General features: G+C 47.3%; 1 protein-coding gene and 1 long non-coding RNA gene across 18 annotated transcripts in view; one reads left to right on the forward strand and one right to left on the reverse strand.

The window, feature by feature from the left end:
• The window catches only part of LOC135916635 (plexin-B-like), a 479,058-nt gene that overhangs the window by 33,450 nt on the left and 424,369 nt on the right, over positions 1 to 21,239 (reverse strand). For all 5 annotated transcript variants that reach the window (XM_065450048.1, XM_065450049.1, XM_070539222.1 and 2 more), the window contains one exon: positions 1,710 to 1,846. In XM_065450048.1, coding sequence (XP_065306120.1) covers positions 1,710 to 1,846 — 137 coding nt within the window. The remainder of the gene's footprint in view (positions 1 to 1,709; positions 1,847 to 21,239) is intronic.
• The window catches only part of LOC135916636 (uncharacterized), a 110,782-nt gene continuing 90,813 nt past the window's right edge, over positions 1,271 to 21,239 (forward strand). For 7 of the 13 annotated variants that reach the window (XR_010569000.2, XR_010569005.2, XR_010569003.2 and 4 more), the window contains exons 1-2: positions 1,274 to 1,580; positions 15,259 to 15,403. This is a non-coding gene — a long non-coding RNA (uncharacterized lncRNA). Of the gene's footprint in view, positions 1,581 to 15,258; positions 15,404 to 21,239 lie in introns of all 13 variants that reach the window. The other 6 variants (XR_010568995.2, XR_010568997.2, XR_010568994.2 and 3 more) reach the window with 2 other exon arrangements.

The following is a 21,239-nucleotide window of genomic DNA, read 5'->3' on the forward strand; positions in this document are numbered from 1 at the left end:
AGATCTCTGCTGCCGACATTGTCCACAAAGTTGCTCTCGCAATTACTGTGTTGGCCGGTTGAAGGGCTGGGTCAGCTTTCCCGTGACCTCAGCTTCAAAGTCAGTGCCAAGGAGATATTTGCATGGTGAGATCAAATTCCCAGTGCTATCGCCAGTGTGAATAGCTCGCAGATCGCCGTTCAGCAGTCAGAAGGGTTCAACCTAGGCTGGTTCAGCGCTTCTTTCGTTCGTATGATAAAACTATACAGACAGGACGGGAAGGTATTGTGGAGCTCTGTTATTTGGCTGCCCTTTTTTCTCTAGCTCGGGAGTGCCATACTTTGTTTCTCAATTTCACGGCACAGCGCGCACCGTCAGCACCACACTCTTCAATTTGACTTCGCGCAGGCAATGCAGGGCCCGTGTATCGTAATGTTCGATTTAAGTTCCATTGCTTCTATCACGCGACGCGCCGTGGGGCAGATCGCAGCGATAGCGGCAGCGCGGCGGCGAGCAAGTCATGTCTGAGCCGATGATGAAGGGCGAAAAAAGAAGGAAAATTAATATAGTCGGCTAGTAAAGGTGTCCGTAAGAACCTGTTCACGGCTTTGTCGCGCTAGCTACTTGAGAAGTGCTGGCAGTGCGTTCCTGTTGCATGCATCGTGCGAGCTCCTGGTAGCAGACGACATAGCGCTACGCTCTGCCAACTCATTTACGCTTACGATACCACCTGTGGGCTGAGAATGAAAAAGAATGACATTAATAAATTACTTCTGCATTGCGTAAACGCCCGGCACCACAACTTTATACTTCAAAACTTGGCGTATAATATTTATTTTTTATTTTATATTTATTTAGCAAGCAGAAACATTCTGCAATTCCTCGATTAGCTCGTCATATAATGACGTACACTTCAGAGGTGGCACCCTCTCATCTATTGGTCGCGTACTCCCCTTCTTCCACCGCCGGCTTCGGAGTGGCACATCTAGTGACGTAAGCGGCGAAGTGAACGGTTCGTATTCCGAACCGTTATAAGATTCGGCCCCTAGTCGACACCTTTTCGCGCTCCTTATTTAGTCTACGACTGCTCAGCAACCATCAGTGATCCTCGTTTGGCTCTATCTGTAGCCTCCTATATGGGAGGCTATGCTCTACCCAAGGTGGGGCTGCCGCACTGGCGAATATAGAAGCTTCGTTCGTTAGCGCATGGCTAAAATATCACCGTCACCATGTGACCAGACCATGAAAGACATACGTTGATAGCCCATAACGGAAGCGAGATAAAGAAACCTTCCCAGCGGATCATACTGCAGCCACGAAACGCAGCTTGCTTTTCCACCAATGGGATACGCACAGTCGCCTGGACATGTTAGCCAGTGTTCGCTATCAACCGAAACGCCAGAGACCGTCATACTGCGGGTAACGCTCAGACGAGGGGCTGCACGATTGCTGCTGGGTCTGCGTGTCGCCTATTCGCGCCATGTGAGGTATTTTCCAAGTTGCTTAGGCTGGATGGAATCGAAGCGGCTATTGTTCCTAGAGCGTCGTGAAAGAATGCCAGTGCTGTAAGCTGGTGTGTCTTCTGCTCACAGATGTCGAAGGTAAGTTATCGGGCGGAGCCTCGAAGAAACATTGTAAATACCGCACAAATCTCTTTAAAAGTTCGCAGTTGGTGATTTCCCAGCACGTGCGCAGCGCATGTGCAAAAGTCGCTCGGGACTAACCCTTACCTTTCGACATGGCACACGATGTCGTCCAGGTAAACGCTCACATGACTGCCGACGTTCAGATTGGTTCCGTTCAGGTACAGGCGCGTGCCACCCGATTGAGGTCCTACGCGGGGCTGCACTCCGGTCAGCTCCACAGGCTGCACATCAGTAAGAGCGTCATCGTGCATGCTTCGCTGCGTGTTTTCTCACAAGTGTTAATACCGGCAAATACGTGAAGCACCTAATTACAAAATGCAAACATCTAGCAGAAAGCAATGTTCTTGCTAAGTAATAAAACGCCTCGTCTCCTTTCCTTTACAAAAATATAAGGGGGGGGGGATGCATAACAGGATTAAAAAGGAGTGAATCGTCGAGTCACGTCGCAGGAAGTAATACTGAATGTTATCAGACGTGCATCACGCGTTGCGTGACCTCCGGTAGCATGGACACACATCCTAGTCCAGATGAATCACGCGGATGCTAACACAAACTTAGTGCGAACTAATAGCCACAAAAGTTACAACTGGTGGTTTAATTTGTCTTCAATAATCACAGCGATATGGAGTACCTGACTGTGTGCGTTGCTCGCGTCTTAAACGGCTGAAATGGCAGGCATACTTGTTCGCGCTTTTTATTGCCCCCGTTCGTGCCGATACACAACAAGGGCATTGTCAAGCGAGAGCGCAGCGGCAAGGAAGAGCGCTCCGTGACGCGAACGTTCGGAATGCGTGGAGCAGCTCCCCCGCCCCGTCTGCGTCCTTAACGAGGCCGCATTCACGCCTGGTGAGGCAGCATTAACGAGTTCGAGCGCCGGGGAAGAGACGCCAGGGGTTGCTTTTTCACCCCGGTGCAGGCGTCGTTCGCGAAAACGAATGGCCGATGCAGTGCAAGTGCATACTGTAACACTGGTTCACGTTTCTACGCCTCAGTTCAGCAAAAGCATGCGCTCGGTAGGAGAGCGCTGCCGAAACGGGCGCGCACTACTCGTTGTTTTGGCGTCCCTGGCAAGAGCGTTTACTTCGCGAGGGTAAACTCAAATGCGGGGCCATCGTCCGAATAGCATTTTGCACCGCTAGAGCTAACTTGACATTTGACACGAAACAAACCTTTCAACATCATATGTATTGTTTTAGTGTGACGTGCAGCTAAATCTAAGAAAGCCACGTTAGTAAGTACCTAACGTTACGTCCATTTGGCGAATATTTCAATGAGTGAATAAAGCGAAGATATGTACAAAATATTTTAAGGGCTCGAGCGTGTCTTTAGTTGCGTTATTACGTGCCATAGAAAGTACTCAATGTCGTGCTAAGTTTTCCAGCTACGTAATGTCGGCCTTGGTAAAATGAGAAAACATTCAGAGAAAATATTTAGAATATATAAACTGCCGATTTGTGAAAACTGGGGGCAACCTTAAGTGCTGTAATTAAGTACGAAAATAGAGAAAGTGAAGGCCAGGTGAACACAAAGCCCATCAGAAGGTACGTAGTACATGTTGCAGTATTATAGTTTTACGTAGGTACGTAGAACTATACTACTGCAACATGTACTACGAAGAGCAAACTTACAGCGTTCCGCAAAAGTCAGAGGCGCCAGAAAACCCGCAAAGATCCACTGACAGAAGTGGAACGAACGAAAAAACTTTTCAAGTTAGCTGCTTATAGCACTTATAGACTCAACGCTGGAGATATACTAAGTTTGTCCTTTCCTTTGTTTTTCTATTGGCCTCGGTGAAGAATATTTTTGATCAGCAACCTAATGTTTGTCATTCGAGCACGGAAAATCAGAGCTCTTTTGCTGGAATGTGCTTACATTGGACTATATTTAGTTTGGTGTAAAATGGAAAAAATGCGTCGCCCAATATAGATATAACGAAGGTGTCCTCGGGCTCCCGTTGACTGTTCAATGGGAGCCCAAGGGCTTTCGGTGACTTGGCCACGTTCCCGCACGCAGTGCTGCGGAAACCTTGCGTACCTTGCTTCGATAATCTGCGTACCTGATATATCGTCGGGCCAGTGTCCAGTGCCTGAAACAAACCACTGCACCTCTTCCATTATTTAACTCTGCCTACAAGGCCGATGGTTCTCACCAAGGTATAGACCCGTGGCTTTGTACAGTTGACTATGGAATCATTTGCTGGAAGTGCTTCCCTCTTCTGAAGCATGAGCTTACGAACTAAGCATTATCATCACCACGCCCGTCTCGCTAACAACAGTGCCTTTCCTCGTGCCTTTTCACTTTCACAAAAAGCTAAGGGGGGTGATTATTGCGTAAAAGTTCTCAGGAATTCAAAGTTCTTTTTTTTTTCCTGCCGTTCCTTCGCCGCAACCGGCCGTGGTTGCTCAGTGGCTATGGTGTTGGGCTGCTGAGCACGAGGTCGCGGGATCGAATCCCGGCCACGGCGGCCGCATTTCGATGGGGGCGAAATGCGAAAACACCCGTGTGCTTAGATTTAGGTGCACGTTAAAGAACCACAGGTGGTCAAAATTTCCGGAGTCCTCCACTACGGCGTGCCTCATAATCAGAAAGTGGTTTTGGCACGTAAAACCCCAAATATTATTATTATTATTCCTTCGCCGCACTCTCAGAACTCGCACACGAGGCATGCTGCCGTCGAAGCGTGCACAGCGTCCGGTGCCCGACAATGGGCCGGCGAAGCGTGCGCCCGAGTCGGCAGCTTTTCTGCGCTCGTTGGCGCGGATGCGGCCCCACGTTCAGCGCGACTCTGGCGCGGAACGCGTTCGTGCTTCCGTGTCGGTCGATAACGAAACAGTGCTTGAACGCGCGCGCGGTGGCAGCGCCGTGAAGAAATAGCCTTCGCGACACCGCTGAAGAGCGCGCCGTGGCTTTCTTGAACGTGGGCATGACGTGGTCGACAGTCAGGCATTGCTTCTCTTTTGTCAAAGATGAGTACGCCGGTGCGCGTAGGTCGATGTATAAAAGCAGATTCCCGCGCATAAGTGGAATCAACTTGGCCATGCAAATGGAGTTCCTTGGTTGAGGAAAGAGTCTTATTTTGCGGTCTTCTCCAACTCATTTATTCCGTTTTCTTATATGGTAGATTCCGAAAAAAAGAAAGAAAAAGAAACAATTGAAGTTTTACGCGTCTCGAGGTGAGTACGTAGCCCAGTCGATATATGGCGTGGCCCTGCCGAGCTCGAGGTCGCCGGTTCTATTCCGACGCAGGCGGCCGCATCCCGGCGGGTGCGAAAATGCAAAGATGCTCGTGTGCTTAGATTTAGGTACCCATAAAAAAATACCCCGAGCGGTAAAAATAAATCCGTAGTCCCGCGTGCCTCATAAACATAACATCGTTTATTGGCACTTACAAACCAATAATTCAATTTGGGTTACTCTTTCGGGCAGTGCCATTACGCAGGGGAACATCGCTCCAGTAGTTGAGGAGAGTTTTGAGCAGCGCCCGATTTTCAGGGGCCTGTGCATCCTCTTACCCCAGGGTTTAAGCTTAATGTGTGCAAAGGCAACGTGTTAGAAAAAGAAATGTGACGCTAATGAAATAGTTCAAATAGCAGTACAAGCCAAAGTCATGGATGCCGGGGTGCATGACCAGGTCTGGTCAATTCAGGATCAAAAAGAATGAAATGAAAACGCAGTGTCAAGTCGAATAGGAACACTAAGCAGATACCCAGGACATGGCAAACATTCCATATCTCGCATAGCGAACCTTTTTGCAATGTGGCGTTGGGGTTACCTGTTTCTTCCCGCGGTCGAAATCTGCCTTTCAGGACCAGCTGCACGGGGGAAAAAAACAGCTCACTTCTTAGCACCAAACACAAAGTTGCCGGTGTCGTGGATATATAGGACATATCAAAATAAAGCCTTGTGGAGAAAGAAGAGCAAGATCAGATATGTGCGGAGCGGTTCTTTTCTAATCTACGAAAGCTCGGCAACCATCGGCGAGCCGCTCATGGCGCTACCCAAGGTGGGGCTGCAGCGCCCGCGCACCTAGAAAAAAATATGCCAAAAGATGTGTGGGAGTTGAAGAAAGGAATTTTTTTCATTTTCGCTTTCACTTCCTGCTGCCCGCAGGCGCCTTATTTCGCGTGGGGCGTGTGCCAATGGGGCGTTCGCTCGAATCCCAGGCGTGGATGACGGATGACGACCGAGATGGATCGTTCCTTTTCTTTCTGCGCTCGCTCTCACGAATGAGTTAGCCATTCTGCTGCCTTCAGTGAGGAAGCAGAGCTTATTATTACTGCCCCGTATAGAGGAAGAGAGGATCCCAATAGAAGGAACATTGCGGCAGCGCTTGGCCAATGAGAGAATAGAACGCGCAGCCACGTGGATCACTCAGTGCGCTCTTTCTTCCACGTCACCAGGAACAGCCAGTGATGCTGCCCTTTACTGCCTTGATAATATTAACATCAGTTAAAAGAAGAAATCGCTGGGTCAAATGTTTTGCTCGTCCTGTTTGTTTTGCTTTCGAAGTTCGCCCGACAGAGGAACGGGCGTGCGCGCAGGGCCCTTCTGATATGCCGATGGCAGGGTGTACATGTACTACGTTCAGACGTGCCGGCTTTTCATCGTCGGCATGTTTGATGCGCTCCTGGCAATCACGACGCACCGCTTGCGGAGTTGGCAGCTGAGAGGATAGTGGTTCATGCTGAGGCCATGCGTTGATTACTTCCCGGGTTTTCGCCTTACTGCAGTCACCTAGCGGGGCTCTGGGTCCTATGGGAAAATTATGGAACCAGCCTTTGGGTCGTTTTTGGCAGTCATTTAATACATTCTAGATTACCCGCCGCACAATATATTTTCCTAGGGCCGCAGCCTCGCAAGGAATAGATTATTAAGGTTAAATCAAGAGGAATGCAGGTCATGACGGTGCTCTTGAACGGACGTTGGGTGTTGCTCCGCATGACTGATGACCCCTGGAGTGAATGATGGCGTTGGTTATTTGCTGTAGACTCCCGACAAATAGGCTTGCGCGTGCACAATAGTGACCCACGAGCGATGGCAGGCAACCAGTGTATACCAGTACATCTGTGGAGCTCCTATATGAGCCGTCCATCAAATGCGCCAGCGTTCGTTATCGAACGATGTTCATTTTATGGGCAAATGAGGTTTTATACATCTGTTCCCTTCCCTTAGTGCAAAAGAGAGAGACGGAGGAAAGTGGAAAGGCAGGGAGGTTAACCAGAGGGGAAGATCCGGTTTGCTACCCTACGCTGGGGAAAGAGGGTAGGAGGAGGTAAAGCGATGACAAAGTAGAGATAAAGAAAGAAAGAAAGGAGCATAGACACAATCACAGTCGGTCACTGTTACCGCATACTGTCACCGCGCATCACAGTAACACTTGCAGCGCACTATAAACATCTGTTCAGGCTGCAGCCGCTTGTACAATTCTGTTGTCCTTAAAAACTGTTACAGTGCATCGTCGCCCTCTGCTGCGATGGCTTGTGATGACGGCATTTTAAAACAGAGGATGGTCAACGCGCGCTAGTATGCGAAAGAGTTATACGCCCTGATCCAAGTACAGCGCTTCTTTATTTGGAATATATGTGAGGTGGTCGCAACTGGTTTTAATACTGGTTTTATTCGAACCCTAAAAAATCAAACAGAAACAAGGCGCTTTTCGGGAAGTCATGCCTGAGGTAAAGGTGGTCGAGAACTCACTATCGTCCACGTGCGCATTTTTGACAGCAGTGTCGGCTTACATTTGGCTACATCTTGCTTTCCTGCACCCAGTCAAGCATGATCGAAACGTAGAACTCATCTGCTTCTGGCCTTCAAACCAGTATTGCTGTTTTGTTAAAGGACGCATCCGGTTAGCTTCGCTTTATCTTTAATCCTGTCCTATTTTCGTGACGATAACAAGAAGCCATCAGCACATATCGGCTTCTCCCTTCCCAAACCAATGCGCACGTTTTTTAGCTATTTAAGTCCAATGAACTTCACGACACTGGCAGCAAACATCTACCAGACCTTCTTCAAAAGCATTTGTTCTTCGTTTGGAACTATACCAGTGAGGTTTTGCTTAATTAATACGCTGGTGAATAATTCATGTCGACAGAAACTGCAGTAACCAACTATGATGTCTATCAAAGCTGCCAAAGTTATGACCTGCTAAGACACAAAGGGAGTATAAACGAGCTAGACCTTTTCCGAGGGGCTGAGCGGCAAACATAATTTATCGTATCGCGCCAGAGAGGATGGCAGTATTTATGTGCTAGCGGCGAGTTTACAGTATGAACTTCTCGGAATTATCGACCCAAAACATTATTTTCCATGCATCAAACGTGTCATCTGGGTTATCCTGTGCTAGGTGCAGGCAAACTTCTCCAGCGCATTAAAGAGCGCCTTTCTGTCTTTCGTACACGCACGCACGTACGTACGCACACGTGGATGTAGTTGAGCGTACCGCCTTAAACTTCCATTCGTGGTGTTTTCAGTGACCTGTGTGTAATCTCAGCTCAGCTTCCCTGTTCGCTTTGTTCGTTTGACAGTTTACGCACGTTTGGGAAAACCGCTTTATTCCAGCAGTGCGTCCATTTCCCTTCATTATGATTATTCTTTTTTGTTCGTCTCATAGTTCATGAAGAAAACCGACGACAAAACATTGATTTTCAGCAACTTGCTAATAATGAATCCCAAGTGCACATGGCGGGTCCGTGCCCTTAAAAACAGAGATGTCGCATAGGCACCCGCAGTGTGTTTGGTGCTGCCGACTGGGCTTTTGACGATATACTGCACAGGAATATAAAGCGAAGGTTCATTCATAAATAACTTCTCTAACAGCGAAACGACCAACCTCATCATGAGTGGAGGCTTGGTAGGCCACCAAAGGGGGGCAATGAAAGACGGTTGGCAAAGGCAGGCTGAAGTCCCCGCATCAGCTACCGGTTGCGCCTTGAATATTCACTGCGCCATCTCGAGTTTTGTAGGCTTTTCAATAAAGAATGATTTGATTGCCTTCTGCAGGTATCAAAGAGTCGAAATTGCAGGTGCTGAGAGCTTTGTGCGCGCAGAGGTGGCCGAAATAAGGGAAAGTACTTCTGAGTCTGTTACGTTATAAGGACTTGCCGTGTTTCAGTGCGAGATGTTAGAAATAAAGGCTGTATCTCATCTTCTCTGACAGTAATCGACGTTCTCCTGTTATATAAATAAAGAGATAATTTTGAAAAAATACTACATTGAACTGATTCCGTTTCTCTCTTCAGTGTGCCTTTAAGCTATTGCGTTGCGTTTATTCACGTGAAATGCTTGTGGTATCGCCATCCGAAGAAAAGTCAGTGTCGGTTTAGGTGTGGAGTTTGGTACAAAGTTTGACGAGGAGCCATCTGTACGCCTTATATCGATATAATTGGACTCTGGAGGCCGTGCTTTCGAGTTATACACTGCTCTGAATACTATGCTCGAGTAGACGACACTCCGACATGGAGGGACACGTAGTAGCAGTAAGTGTATTGACATAATCTTACGCCTGAGTGGCCACGTCCACTGCAACTTTCAACGCTAGCGCTACGTTATTGTGGCATTCCAGATGTTCACGGGAAGCTGGCGGATTGAAGTCATTACAGTGTACAAGGGATGTCGCTGCCGTACCCATTGTTCCTACCAGGGCAGGTGAAGTCCCGTGATTGGCTCCCGCGACATCCCTTGTTAAAGCAATGTTGATTATTATTGCGAGATGCAGCAGAGAGCGCGTTGTGAGGTAACATTTTGGTTGAACGGACATGGTGGTAATAGTTAATACAAAGATGTCTTTAGATGTTTTTTCCTTTTCTTTGAATAACCTTGTAGCCGCTCTTAGTCGTGCTATATTGTCCTGACAGGTCGATATAAATAGTTTATATGGCCGTGATAACTCTATGCAGCTATTATTACCTATCGCTTGATTGTTTCCAGAGCATTTACACCTGCCAAAAGAATGAGTAATAGATGTATGTCATTCCGTGCATTTGATGCTTCAAATCTATACACGCGAGTCCTCCCACTCTTCCTAAATACTACAGGGGTTTGTTCGCTGATTCTTCTTAGAGATGATTCATCACCACCGGCCTGCTGGTAATGCGGCTGCTTTTGGGCAGAGACTGCATTTCTCGCGGTTCTTTGATGTCGACGCCTCATAGAAGCTCTTAGCTCACCTCGAACCTGGAGCCGGTAAAACACAACGTGAGACAATGCAGATTACCACCTACAAAGCTCCGCGCAAATATGTTGTCTATTTGTGTGAGATGTGCGCAAGATAACTTTTATTTTAGAGTCAGTGATAATTTCGTTTCAAAGCAAGCGCTTGGCACTCCGACGCAGGTTGCTTTGCTTACTGATACTAAGCACACCATCGTACGTTAACCTTTGTCACACGAATACGGCTGCGAAACTCTTTAAAAGCTTGGGTGTAAAATAATTGGGGTAATTGAACGTCACTATGAAGCATTCGCCAGATGGTGCGATACAACACGGTGGTCATTTATTGAACGCATTAAAGTTTACAAATATTTTAGTCATCTTACAATGTTAAATTGCGATTTCCAATTTGTATCTGTGCGCATGACAGCTAAGGTATATGAGCTATCGACTACACTGAAATAAAATGTCGATAGCAAACCTAAAAAGGCCGTCATGTACACAGATTCGTTAAGCGCGTTAAAAGGCCTGTGTTCAAAGTGTGAGCGTCAGAGCCCACTTACAGGCGGCATCTTATACATAATACTTTCTTCCACGAGTCAAGCTAAATCTGTTCGTTGCTGCCCAAGTCACGTCAAAAATATTAGTATATAGTGAAAAAGTGGATGAATGTGCATCGAATGCTGCCCATAAAAGAGCATCTAAAAGAATACTACTGAAGACAGTCTCCTAGCTGTTCGACAGGCCCTCATGTCGAAATGGCAATGTGACTGGGAACTGCGCAAAAATAGCAAACTCTATGTTACGAAACTCCTGCTTCGTGAACAGAAAACATGTCGCCACCAAGAGCGTTTTACTCTCTTGGTGCCGACATGTTTTCTGTGATTCTATGCCGCTTACGTATAGAACGCCGCCATCTAACGCACAACCATGTTGAGGAATAAGCAATGATCTGTATGCAATAAATGTCAAGAACCACTAGCAACACACATTTTAATTACATGCTGTGCTATTAAAACACAAAGACGAAAATACTACGGCGAATTATACACAGCGTGCTGCTTGCGTCTTTTGCGGGCGTTATCAAGTTCTTAGACGAGCTTGGCTTTTTTAAGCAACTTTGCGGTAACGCAACTACACATAGTTCCTTTCGTTTTCCATTTACACTTATCGTCTTGTGGTTCATGCAGGATACCTGTATTGCTTTCGCGTTATTAAACCAGATATATCTAAAATTGTGGCTTTCCCACATCAAAATTTCGTAAAATATACGCAGAAGAAGTGGTTGAAATCATAATATAAAACTGAAAGTGGGTTTTTAACAAGGCCGGTGCACAAGCCTTACGCCTCCTTGATCAGTTCTATTACGAACAAGGTACTTCCTATCGTTCGTGTGCTAATTAACAGACACACTAACTTCTAGCATCTGCTAGAGCAGCTGCTACGCCGAGGGCTGTTGCTTTCGATGCATCGCTCAAAACTGTATTCTTCGAGGCTGTGCAGACAGCGTTCCTAAACGAACACTGCAGCTTGCGCTGCCAGTGCCACATGGAAATTTTCCCTATTCAGCTGCTGTTCTGTAGTCTATGGACACTATAATATGTAGAGTTAGTAAAAATTTCTGAAGCCCACGGGTGTACATGATAGACATTAAGAACACTGCCTGCTACACTACTGGATACTGGTGGTTTAGGTTTATCTTTTTCTCTCGCTTACGCCAACTTTTTCTTTTTATTCCCGTGCCCTGCCCTTGTGTGCCGGGTAGTCAACCTGAACTCCTTTCGGTTAACTTCGCTGCATTTCTACACAACATTTTTCTCTTCTCACTCACCACTGCAAGAGAATCTGGGTTGGCATAACGTAAGCATTCCTGTCCCTCGATTCTATTCCTTTCTTACCAGGAGCCGCTTACGGCCTGAAGGCTACGGCGATAGCGTAGGTGGAGCAGCGCTCGCACCACTGACGAAGCGGAAAGGAAAACAATTGGAATAGAATCGTAACGTTATCCCGGTACAGTAGGGAATATAACGTAACAGGGCTGCCAGGAAAAAGTTGACGGCGTGAAAGATGGCGAAATCGGGATAGGCGTGCCTGCCGATGAATGAAACTCTCCCCAGTGTTCGCCACCTTCGAGCCGCTTCGAGAACTCTCATCATGGAGTCCCGAAATGAGCGACGTTCACTAGCGCGAGCACGGGCAGGATCAGAAATTGCGCATGCGCCATTTTGTTATTTTTACGCAGCTTCCGGCCAATGATTCGTTCCTGTATAGCAGCGAAGCCACGCGCGGCACGTGGCTGCAGCCTCCTCGTGGCATCAGGGAAGCAAATTTCCTCTCGCTCGGCGTGCTTCGTGACAGGAACAATTAATGAGCCATTTATCATGGCCGCGCGTTCCGCGGCTCGTTCTCCCCGCGTCGCTCATCTCGGCCTCGTTGCCACAGATCCCTTGGGCACACTGGCTTCCGCGGAGAGCTAAGCCTCTGGCGGACCCCCGCCCCCGAAACCCCAGTAGATCCCCGCGCGTGCCGCCGCCCCCTCTCTCTCTTTTGCTCTTTGCTCCCGGCCGCGGCCCGCCATGCAACCTACGAGCCTACAGAAGAACGAGGGATAGAGTTTCTATGGGAACGCCCGTATATCGCGCAATAGGGAAGCGTTGCTGTACATATATGAGAAGACGCAGTTGATGAGAATTTGTTCGCATCTTTTTCTTTTCTTTCTTTTTAGCTGCAAGCTGAAGCATGACGGAAAGCGCTGAAGCGTGAGGAGATCTGTGGCTACGTTGTGTCTTCGGTTGTGCGTTAGAGTGAGGCGCCTGTAATCTTGTGTTTCGAGCACTTCGTGCTGCGTAGCCGGCTAAGATCATGGACGACGGTGTGAGGCTCTCGTCTGCTGCTCGGTCTAATACCGTGCAGTGATGCGTAAGCTGAATGCTCGCTCTTTCTTCGATTGTTGTCTGTGCAAGCAGACTGTTGGTCCTTTAGTATAACGCTGGCTGCTCTTCATGTTTCACGGCTCTCTAATACTCTTGCCGATACCGGCGCTACTGAAACTGATACTGGTGGCATGATCAGCCTAAACCATGCAGCGCTTTGCGAGTCAGGCCTGGCATTTATTCAGGAGTCAAGTTTACGACGCTGTTAAACCCTATGAACGGATGGTGACTTCCCGGTATTTGAATATTCTGGTCATAATAGCATTGGGGCCGACTGCGCATTAGTTGGTCTCGGCATCGGAGATTATACGAAAGCCGATGTTCAGCTGGGTAACTAACTACCGGTTGCTGGGTTACAAAATATATATCAATATGGAAATATGTATGCTAGCCTCGCGTCTTGTGTGTGAGCGATCCTTTCAATTTTTTCTGCGCTGTTTAGGCTTCAACTTGTGAATAAAGCCACTGACCATTGTAAGACAGCTTTCACAACGCTGAACAAATTTAAAGTTTGTACACCAAGCTGCCGTCTGCCACTTGCTTTGCGAAGTTTTTTTTTTTCACCGGTCATGCAAATAAACTTGCGAACAGACAGTCTGCCACAAAGCAAGTTCTTCTGCTTCACGTTGGCGCATTCGGTTGTTTTATTTATTTATTTATTTATTTATTTAGAACATACTGCAGGCCTACAGTAGGCCCAAGCAGGAGGGGCGAATACATAATATACGCAAAAAGAACAGGATTAGCAAAATTGAAAAATGTTAAATACAAGTTGTAACACAAAATACAGCAATAAATACAAGGCTCAGATGCAAAAATACAAAAAGTAAACGTAGAAATAAATGGCTCTCAAATTAAATGCTGTGAAGAAAACATTGAGTCAAAAGAATCAGCTCTGGTTAAAAGATCTGGCGGACACCTGTTCCACTCCTCAATGGTGCGTGGAAAAAATGAGTATTTAAAGGCGTTAATCCTAGTAAGGGGTTAATGATTGTGCATGATGATTTCGTGTTTGGCGCGTAGTGTTAGATTTAAGGAAGGGGTCTGCATTCATAGACAGTTTATGGTTTTTTAGTAAGGAAAGTAGTTTCAGTCTTTGAATTTTCCGGCGCAGCTGTAATGTTTCAATACCGTGAGTTCGCATGAGGGGCGTTGGTGAGTCAGTTACACGATACTTTGAAAAAATAAAACGGACGACTTTGCGTTGAATCATTTCAAGGGCCTCGATGTTACGTTTAGTGTAGGGATCCCAGACGGTGCACGCATATTCTAGTGATGGCCTTATTATTGAAAAGTAGCTTAATGTTTTAAGTTCAGGTGGGGCAAGTTTTAGTTTATGTCTAAGAAAGCAGAGTTTACCAAAGGATGAGGAGCATACGTTTGATACATGTTTATTCCAGCTAAGGTTTTTCGTTATTGTAACTCCTAGATACTTGTACTCGCTGACTTTAAGCACCTGTAGAAAGCTTCAGAGCTTGTGGTTCGTTACTAATTTGTTGATACACTGAATGTGAGCGCTCTCATAATTTACAGGAAATCAAGGTCGTAATATGAGTGACCGTTCCACTGGAGTTGCACAGTTATTATCATCATGCACATTGATTCGTACAGTTTAAAGTGTCTACACCAAGTTTAATCTTTCGCAAGTACTTCAGCAAGAATACACAAAGGGAGTTAATCTAAAATTGGCATATCATTATTTTTGTTTAGAACATCTGCGTCTTTCGTCCCTCCAAAAATGCAATAATAACTAACCACCGTAGCGTACATCATAGATAGTCAAATAAGTGTGTCGCCAGCCGAATGTGCCGTAAAGGCAATAGCAACACCGAAACACAATGTAAACATTTCCAAGAAGCCAGTGGTATTGAAATTTCCCGACACCACCTGGTGCACATTTCCCTTCTATCTTAACTTGATTTGGGACATCTGCAAAGCATGTCGCGCCACCATTTCCCGAAACTAGTCGTTTCTTTTTTTTTTTCTTTTACCTCACAAGATCCTAGCATAAGCCGTCTTTTCCACATTGCACGTTTTCTTCACCCCACGCTTCTCTAATACCTTCGACGGGAATTAAAAATTTAGTGGTCCCATATATTGTTGAACTTGCATGCCGACGAGGATAAATTATAAAGTGAGTGAAATAAAGAAGGCAGAATAAGGAAAGCATCATCGGCGCATCGTTTTCCGGTCCCTGTACCTTTTTCTCTTTCTTTCTTTTCTTCCAGGAGATGACATTCTATACGACGTTGAATAACGCATAGGCACAAGTTGGTTTCGAGCTGTCTTCGCTGTCGAAATTGAATTCGCCTCCTCACCCAAGGCAAAAAGAAAAAAATAGGGAGGGAGAAAGATACCGTACGCCTGTTTCCGTACTGCATGCCCCAATGAAGATACGCACAAATTTCCGCGCCGCCGAAGCCGGGCTCACGCGCAATCGCCTCAGAAAAAGCACGCGGTAGACAAAATGAAGCAGCAGCAAGCCACCGCAGCGTTCTGAATTAAAATGTATGCAAATCCGATGTCCTCCTTCTTTGCCTCCTCGGCAGGTAACGTGCGGTGCCAGTGCCGGACCGGCGGAATTGAATTTGGGCTGCACGCACGGAGACCGACTGCATATGACGAAGGTTGCCCCGAGCAGCTCACCACGTGGACACCGACACACGGGCAGCCGGTGCTGCCAGTGCGCGCAAGGTGAGGTCGGGGGTCAGCAAAGCCCAAAATTTAGGAGTCGAAATGGCTGAATACGCTGATTTCTAGAAAAATAAATAATGTTTGCCATTTTTTTGAGAGTGAGCGCTAACTTAAGCTTTCTTCGTAGACCGCAATTATTCGATTGGCGAAGCGCATACAGTATACAGACCGGTACAAAACTGACTGTAATCGAGAGTGAAACATTTGCATGCAGAGACAAAAGAAATATTCCCCGAAAATTACGATACTCCTTGATGCCGGACGCGGTCGCCGATTCAGTACGGTTCCACATCTGCTCCTCGAAGTTTTCACCCTATCAATGGAACCTTCCTTGATAGGACTCCTAACGTGTACTAGGAAGACGTCTCAAGGTACCCACTTTCCGGTGAGACGAACTTTTCATCCTTTCTGCGCAATTAATAGAAGAACTTGACCGGCTTAGCCGGCCGCCGGCCACTAAGCCTAGTCCTTGGCTGGACGTCACCTCAACACCACCGACGCCACGCGCGTTCGCGACCTTATGAAGCATGGAAACCGAGCAAGCAGCGGCGCCGCTACGACATTCGGCCACTGGCGCACCGCAGGGAGCCGCGCCAGCGGCAAGCCACGACTGTGATTGTTAAATTCACGGCATGCCTCAACCTTGCCGCAATCGACGTTGGTACCCTCGGCAACGCTATCCGCTCGGCGGCAGGACTCAACACAGTGGAACGCAGCGACACATATACACTTCACAAACGGCACCACACAAAACCTGGTAGCCGTTGATACCTATCGTCGATCTGCTGCCGACAAGCTCGCGGAACTGAAGAGCATCACTATCACCGATGCAGCTTACGAGACCAACACCTACGTGGCCGCCGATCCTATGAACGTACGCGGCGTCATACATGGAATGCCCACCTCGGTCTCCGACGGAGAGCTGCCGAGTATTGTGGAAGTAGAACAACTGAAACTCCTGACAATTCGCCAAATAGGCTCGTCCAACACCGTGATGGTGGCGGTGGAAGGCCCACGTTTACCCAGATTTGCCCTTATTAATCGCATTGTCCAGCGCCTCCACCCATTTCGACACAGAAGTTCGCTGTGCTCGAACTGCTTCACGCTCGGTCACGCCACCGACGTATGCCAAAATCGTTCGACGTATTGCATGTGCCATCAATGCAGTAGAACATTTCCCAGTACGCAAAGCATACCTACCCCCCCCCCCCCCCCCCATGAGTGCTCTACCTAGTGCCATAATTGCGGCGGTGAACATTTGCCGACTTCGAAAGAGTGCCCAGCAAGAAACGAAGCGGACCGCGCGGTGCGTTCGCGGGCATCCAAGCACCGTTGCCGACGGATACGCAACACGAAGCCCTTCCAGTATACATCAGATTTCCCTGAATTGCCACAGCGGACAAACCGTCCCCGTCAACTGGACACAAGAGTCACTATAAGTGACAAGACCACAGACACCTCCATCACTACTTCCGACCGGTTTGCCGTGCTTCGCCAGACGAGTCGCAGCTGCAGTCGCAGTAGCAGCCGAAGTCGCCGTCTCCAAATCTCCAAATCTCCAAATGGAAGCCCGCCGTCTAAGGTCGCCAAGCGATCCACCACTCCGGAGCCGAAACGTCCCAGAAATGACAAGAGCCAGCTAGCCTCTGATAAAGGTGAGCCAGTCCGTCCAAACCTACATACTAATTCCTCACAACCCTCACCTAACACTTCAGTCAACCCGTTCTATTTTGCGGACTCCAGTTCTTCATTACTCCTACTCTCAAGCTCTTCAGAGCCCTATAACACCATCTACAAAACCATCGCACATGCCGGACCAAACAAGCCTGCAGCGCCTTGAACGAGTGGTTCAGGTTTTAACGGCTAAAGTAGACACCCTCGCGAATGAGGTTGCAGTGATTCGCAGGATACAGGCTGAAATGCATTATATAACAAAATATTGCACGCACTGACGTCGTCGTTCAACAACTAGTAGCCAACGCGCAAATATTCACACGTGCACAGACATCCACGCAATCCAAGGTTGATGAGCCCTCCGGATCGGCAAAGCTGTAATATATCAGGCCCTAATCAACCTCTAGTAATATGGCAATGGAATTGCAGGAGCCTTCGAAGGAAGAAGGCTCTCTTACAACAATTCATCTACCGAGAAGCGCAGAAACAGGATATCCTTTTAATTCAAGAAGCTTGCGGACTTGTATGATTACCAGGATATGAACACTTTACCCAAAGAAGTATTACTAAACGAGACAAAAGAGCTCCACAGGACGTGACCATTTCCATTACCACTGTAACATACGTAGCCAAACATATTCCAGCTACCTCCCCCCCCCCCCCCAGATCGATACTGATTCCATAAACAATTCAACTCAGGAGTGCGTTACTGTCTAAGGCCGCTTCGGCAGCCGTGACGTTCTAATTATCAATGCATACTGGGTCCCAAGGCTCAACTGTCCTCCTCGGAAATGGTTGGACATGTGCACAAAGCTACATAAGGACAAAGACATCATTATAGCTGGGTATTTCAATACACATAACATATCATGGAGCTACCAGCGCACAGCAAAAGCAGGGCAGTGCTTCGAAAGAAAAATTCAAGATAAGAAGTAGACGTTCCTAATGACACAACCGAGCACACACGCCAAGAAAATTGTCGAACGTGACTCTAACCCCGACTTAAGCTGGTACCGCGAAATTGGGAATGTAACTTGGGCGAATCTTCACGAAAGTCTTAGAAGTGACCATTACATCTTTGAAGTTACTCTGAGCATTCCTCTTTCTAAGGCTCGTCTGGCTAACGCAGCTTCCGATATACAACTTACTGAGTGGCACCGATTCCGATCAGACCTAGACAGGGCCGACGAACAGCCGGACCTACATTAATGGGTGAAGAATATTAGCGAGACGCGGAAAAAGTACACCAACATGATTGCGCGTACTGCTGAAAACCCAAACATAGACTCTCATCTGCTTAACTTATGGGATAAAAGACGCAAGATAGTGCAGAATTGGGAGAAACATAAACAGAATCATGACCTTCGTAAACTTATTGAGCAAATAACATTAGAAGCACAAGATTACGCGCAATAAGTTTGCACCGAAAACTGGTTGGAAACATGTGACAAGCTCAACGGCCACCTACATACTGCGAGAGTGTGGAATATTTTAAGATTACTTTTGCGCCAAGGAAAACCACGACACACCATGGACAAGATAATGATGAGCTCTGGCCAGACACGCGAAGAAATAGGTGATGAAATTCGTCAGACGTTCTATCCCTTGGACCAAAATGCAGGACAACTTCCGAATTTTTCTGACTTCTGACTGAGTCACTCCAAGAGAGTACAACAGGCATAAACTGCCTGTTTACTTTAGCTGAGCTACATACGGCTCTTTCTTCGCTGAAACGAAACATAACGCCTGGCAAAGACGGGATTACTTATAATCATAATCATAATCCTCATAATCAGAAAGTGCCTCATAATCAGAAAGTGGTTTTGGCACGTAAAACCCCAAATATTATTATTACTTATAGTACACTTCGTAACTTACCCTCTTCTCAGTTAGAGCAACCTTTAGAATACATCAACAATACTTGGGAATCCGGAATCCTTCCAGAAGAGTGGAAAACGGCAATAATTATACCAATGCCGAAACCCAGCAAACCGGCCAACTGTACCACGAACCTGCGTCCTATATCTTTAACGTCGTGTGTAAGCAAACTGATGGAACGCATGGCCCTTAACCATCTGAATTGGCACTTAGAAGACAGTAGTGCTTTTCCTTATACAATGACGGGCTTTAGATCACATGTTAGCACTCAGGATACCATGCTTCGTATCTCAGAAGATGTGTATCAAAATCAGTCTCGTAGAAACCAGAGTAATCACAGGTGTACATACACACAAGGCGTTCGACCACGTGAAACACTCCGCTATCCTCAAGAACCTCTTGACGTTACGAACCGGCGCCCGCCTCTACAACTATATTAAAGATTTTCTTGCCGGTGGCTCTATACAAATTCAAATCAATGGCGAGCTTTCAGCGCCATACTCTCTTAGTATAGGAGTCCCTCAAGGCTCAATCCTATCACCCACTCTCTTCAATTTTGCTTTGCTCGATCTGCCTGCCCGGCTCTCTTCCATCGCACTACTGGAACACAATATTTATGCAATCGGTATTACTACATAGTGTTGCAAGGGGCCCTGGGAGAACCGGAGCACACCATCAAGTCAGGCTTAGATACCATTCACGAATACGTTAATGGTTTTGGTCTTAAGGGTTCAACAAAATTTGAGTACATAGTAGTAAATAATCAAATAGGCCGCCGCACCGATCTAACATCAAATTACTAAGCTTCATCTTTCAGGATGACGGTAGAGCTGAAGTATGGTTGGAAAAAACAATCCAACAACTAAACCAGATATACCACATGCTATCTAGAGTAGCACGTAAACACAGAGGACTAAAGGAGCAAGAACTTCGAAGGATTATTGAGGCGCTTGTCTACTCCCTTGTACTCTACCAACTTCGATATCAATCTCTCACCAAGACGCAGCACTCCATATTAGAAACGACGCTCCGCAAATATGCGAGATTAGCTTTAGGAGTACCCAGATTTCCCGCAAACGACCTTGTGGCCGCCACTGGGCTTTTCAATACACTTGATGAACGCATTACAATTTGCAAACCAGCGCAAATTCAAAGGCTTCAAACATCCCCACAAGGGCGCAAACTCCTCGAACATCAAGGATACCAGAAAGGTGCCCTACCCCTTTTCCAGCGTTGTATTCACCACCATGGGACTCACTACCCAGATTCATGGTCCTACCCATACCACAACTTATGCAGCCGCACAAACACGAAGCTCGCCGCTCCCAGTTGGTCAAACGAGTAAACATGGAAAACTCACTACCAGACAATACTTATTATTATACGGACGCTAGTCACTCGGAGGGTAGATGTCTAACTGCAGTAGTCAGCCCTGACTACGAGCACGTAGACGCACACATAGGAGTCCCCGACGCATCCGACGCAGAGGCTCTTGCTATTCTCGAAGCAGTCACCCAGCCTCATCATCCTACCCAACTTATCTTTATTCGCACAGACAGCCAAGATGCATGCCGCATGTTTCGCGACAACTTGCTACCTGAGCATATACACAGCCTACTTCAATGTCACTTGGATGCACACCCTTCGCTCTGTGTTACCCTGCAGTGGATACCTGGGCACCAAGGCATGGGGGGAACTCCCGAGCTCATGAGCTCACCCGCTTAGTTACCGTATTTACTCGATTCTAAGCACCCCCTTTTTTTCACGATCGCGATGCCCAAAGTGAGGGGGGGGGGTGCTTATATTCGAAAAATCTAGAATGACCCCCCCCCCTCCCTCTTTTCGCTGCGACATCACGACGACACGGGTGCGAGAAATAACATTTTATTTTGCAAACATTCAAAAGAAAAATCGGTGCACACAGTGAACCCACCGCTTGTGTCGGATGCTCAGGTACTATCACTGCCACTCGAGTTCGTCGCACTGCTTGAACCGCCGCTCTCGGTATCCCACAGCAACCGTCTTCCGTTCCGTCGAAGTGGTTTGTGATCGAGCAGTTCTTAAAAAAATTTGACCACAACGTCCACTTGGACCCGCTTCCAAGCTTCCGAAATCCTCTTTGCGATGGCTGATGTGGACGCTTTCTGTAGCTTTTGCCATACATCCGTATACAGTCAGGCTGTACGGCGTACTCGCGTCGCGGACGCCGTGCCACCTCGGGACTCCGACGGCTCCGGCTCGATGACAGAGTGAGCAAGCGCCCTGCGGCTTTGGCTACGCGCGC

Source organism: Dermacentor albipictus, chromosome 5, assembly GCF_038994185.2.
Source record: "Dermacentor albipictus isolate Rhodes 1998 colony chromosome 5, USDA_Dalb.pri_finalv2, whole genome shotgun sequence".
NCBI lineage: Eukaryota > Metazoa > Arthropoda > Arachnida > Ixodida > Ixodidae > Dermacentor > Dermacentor albipictus.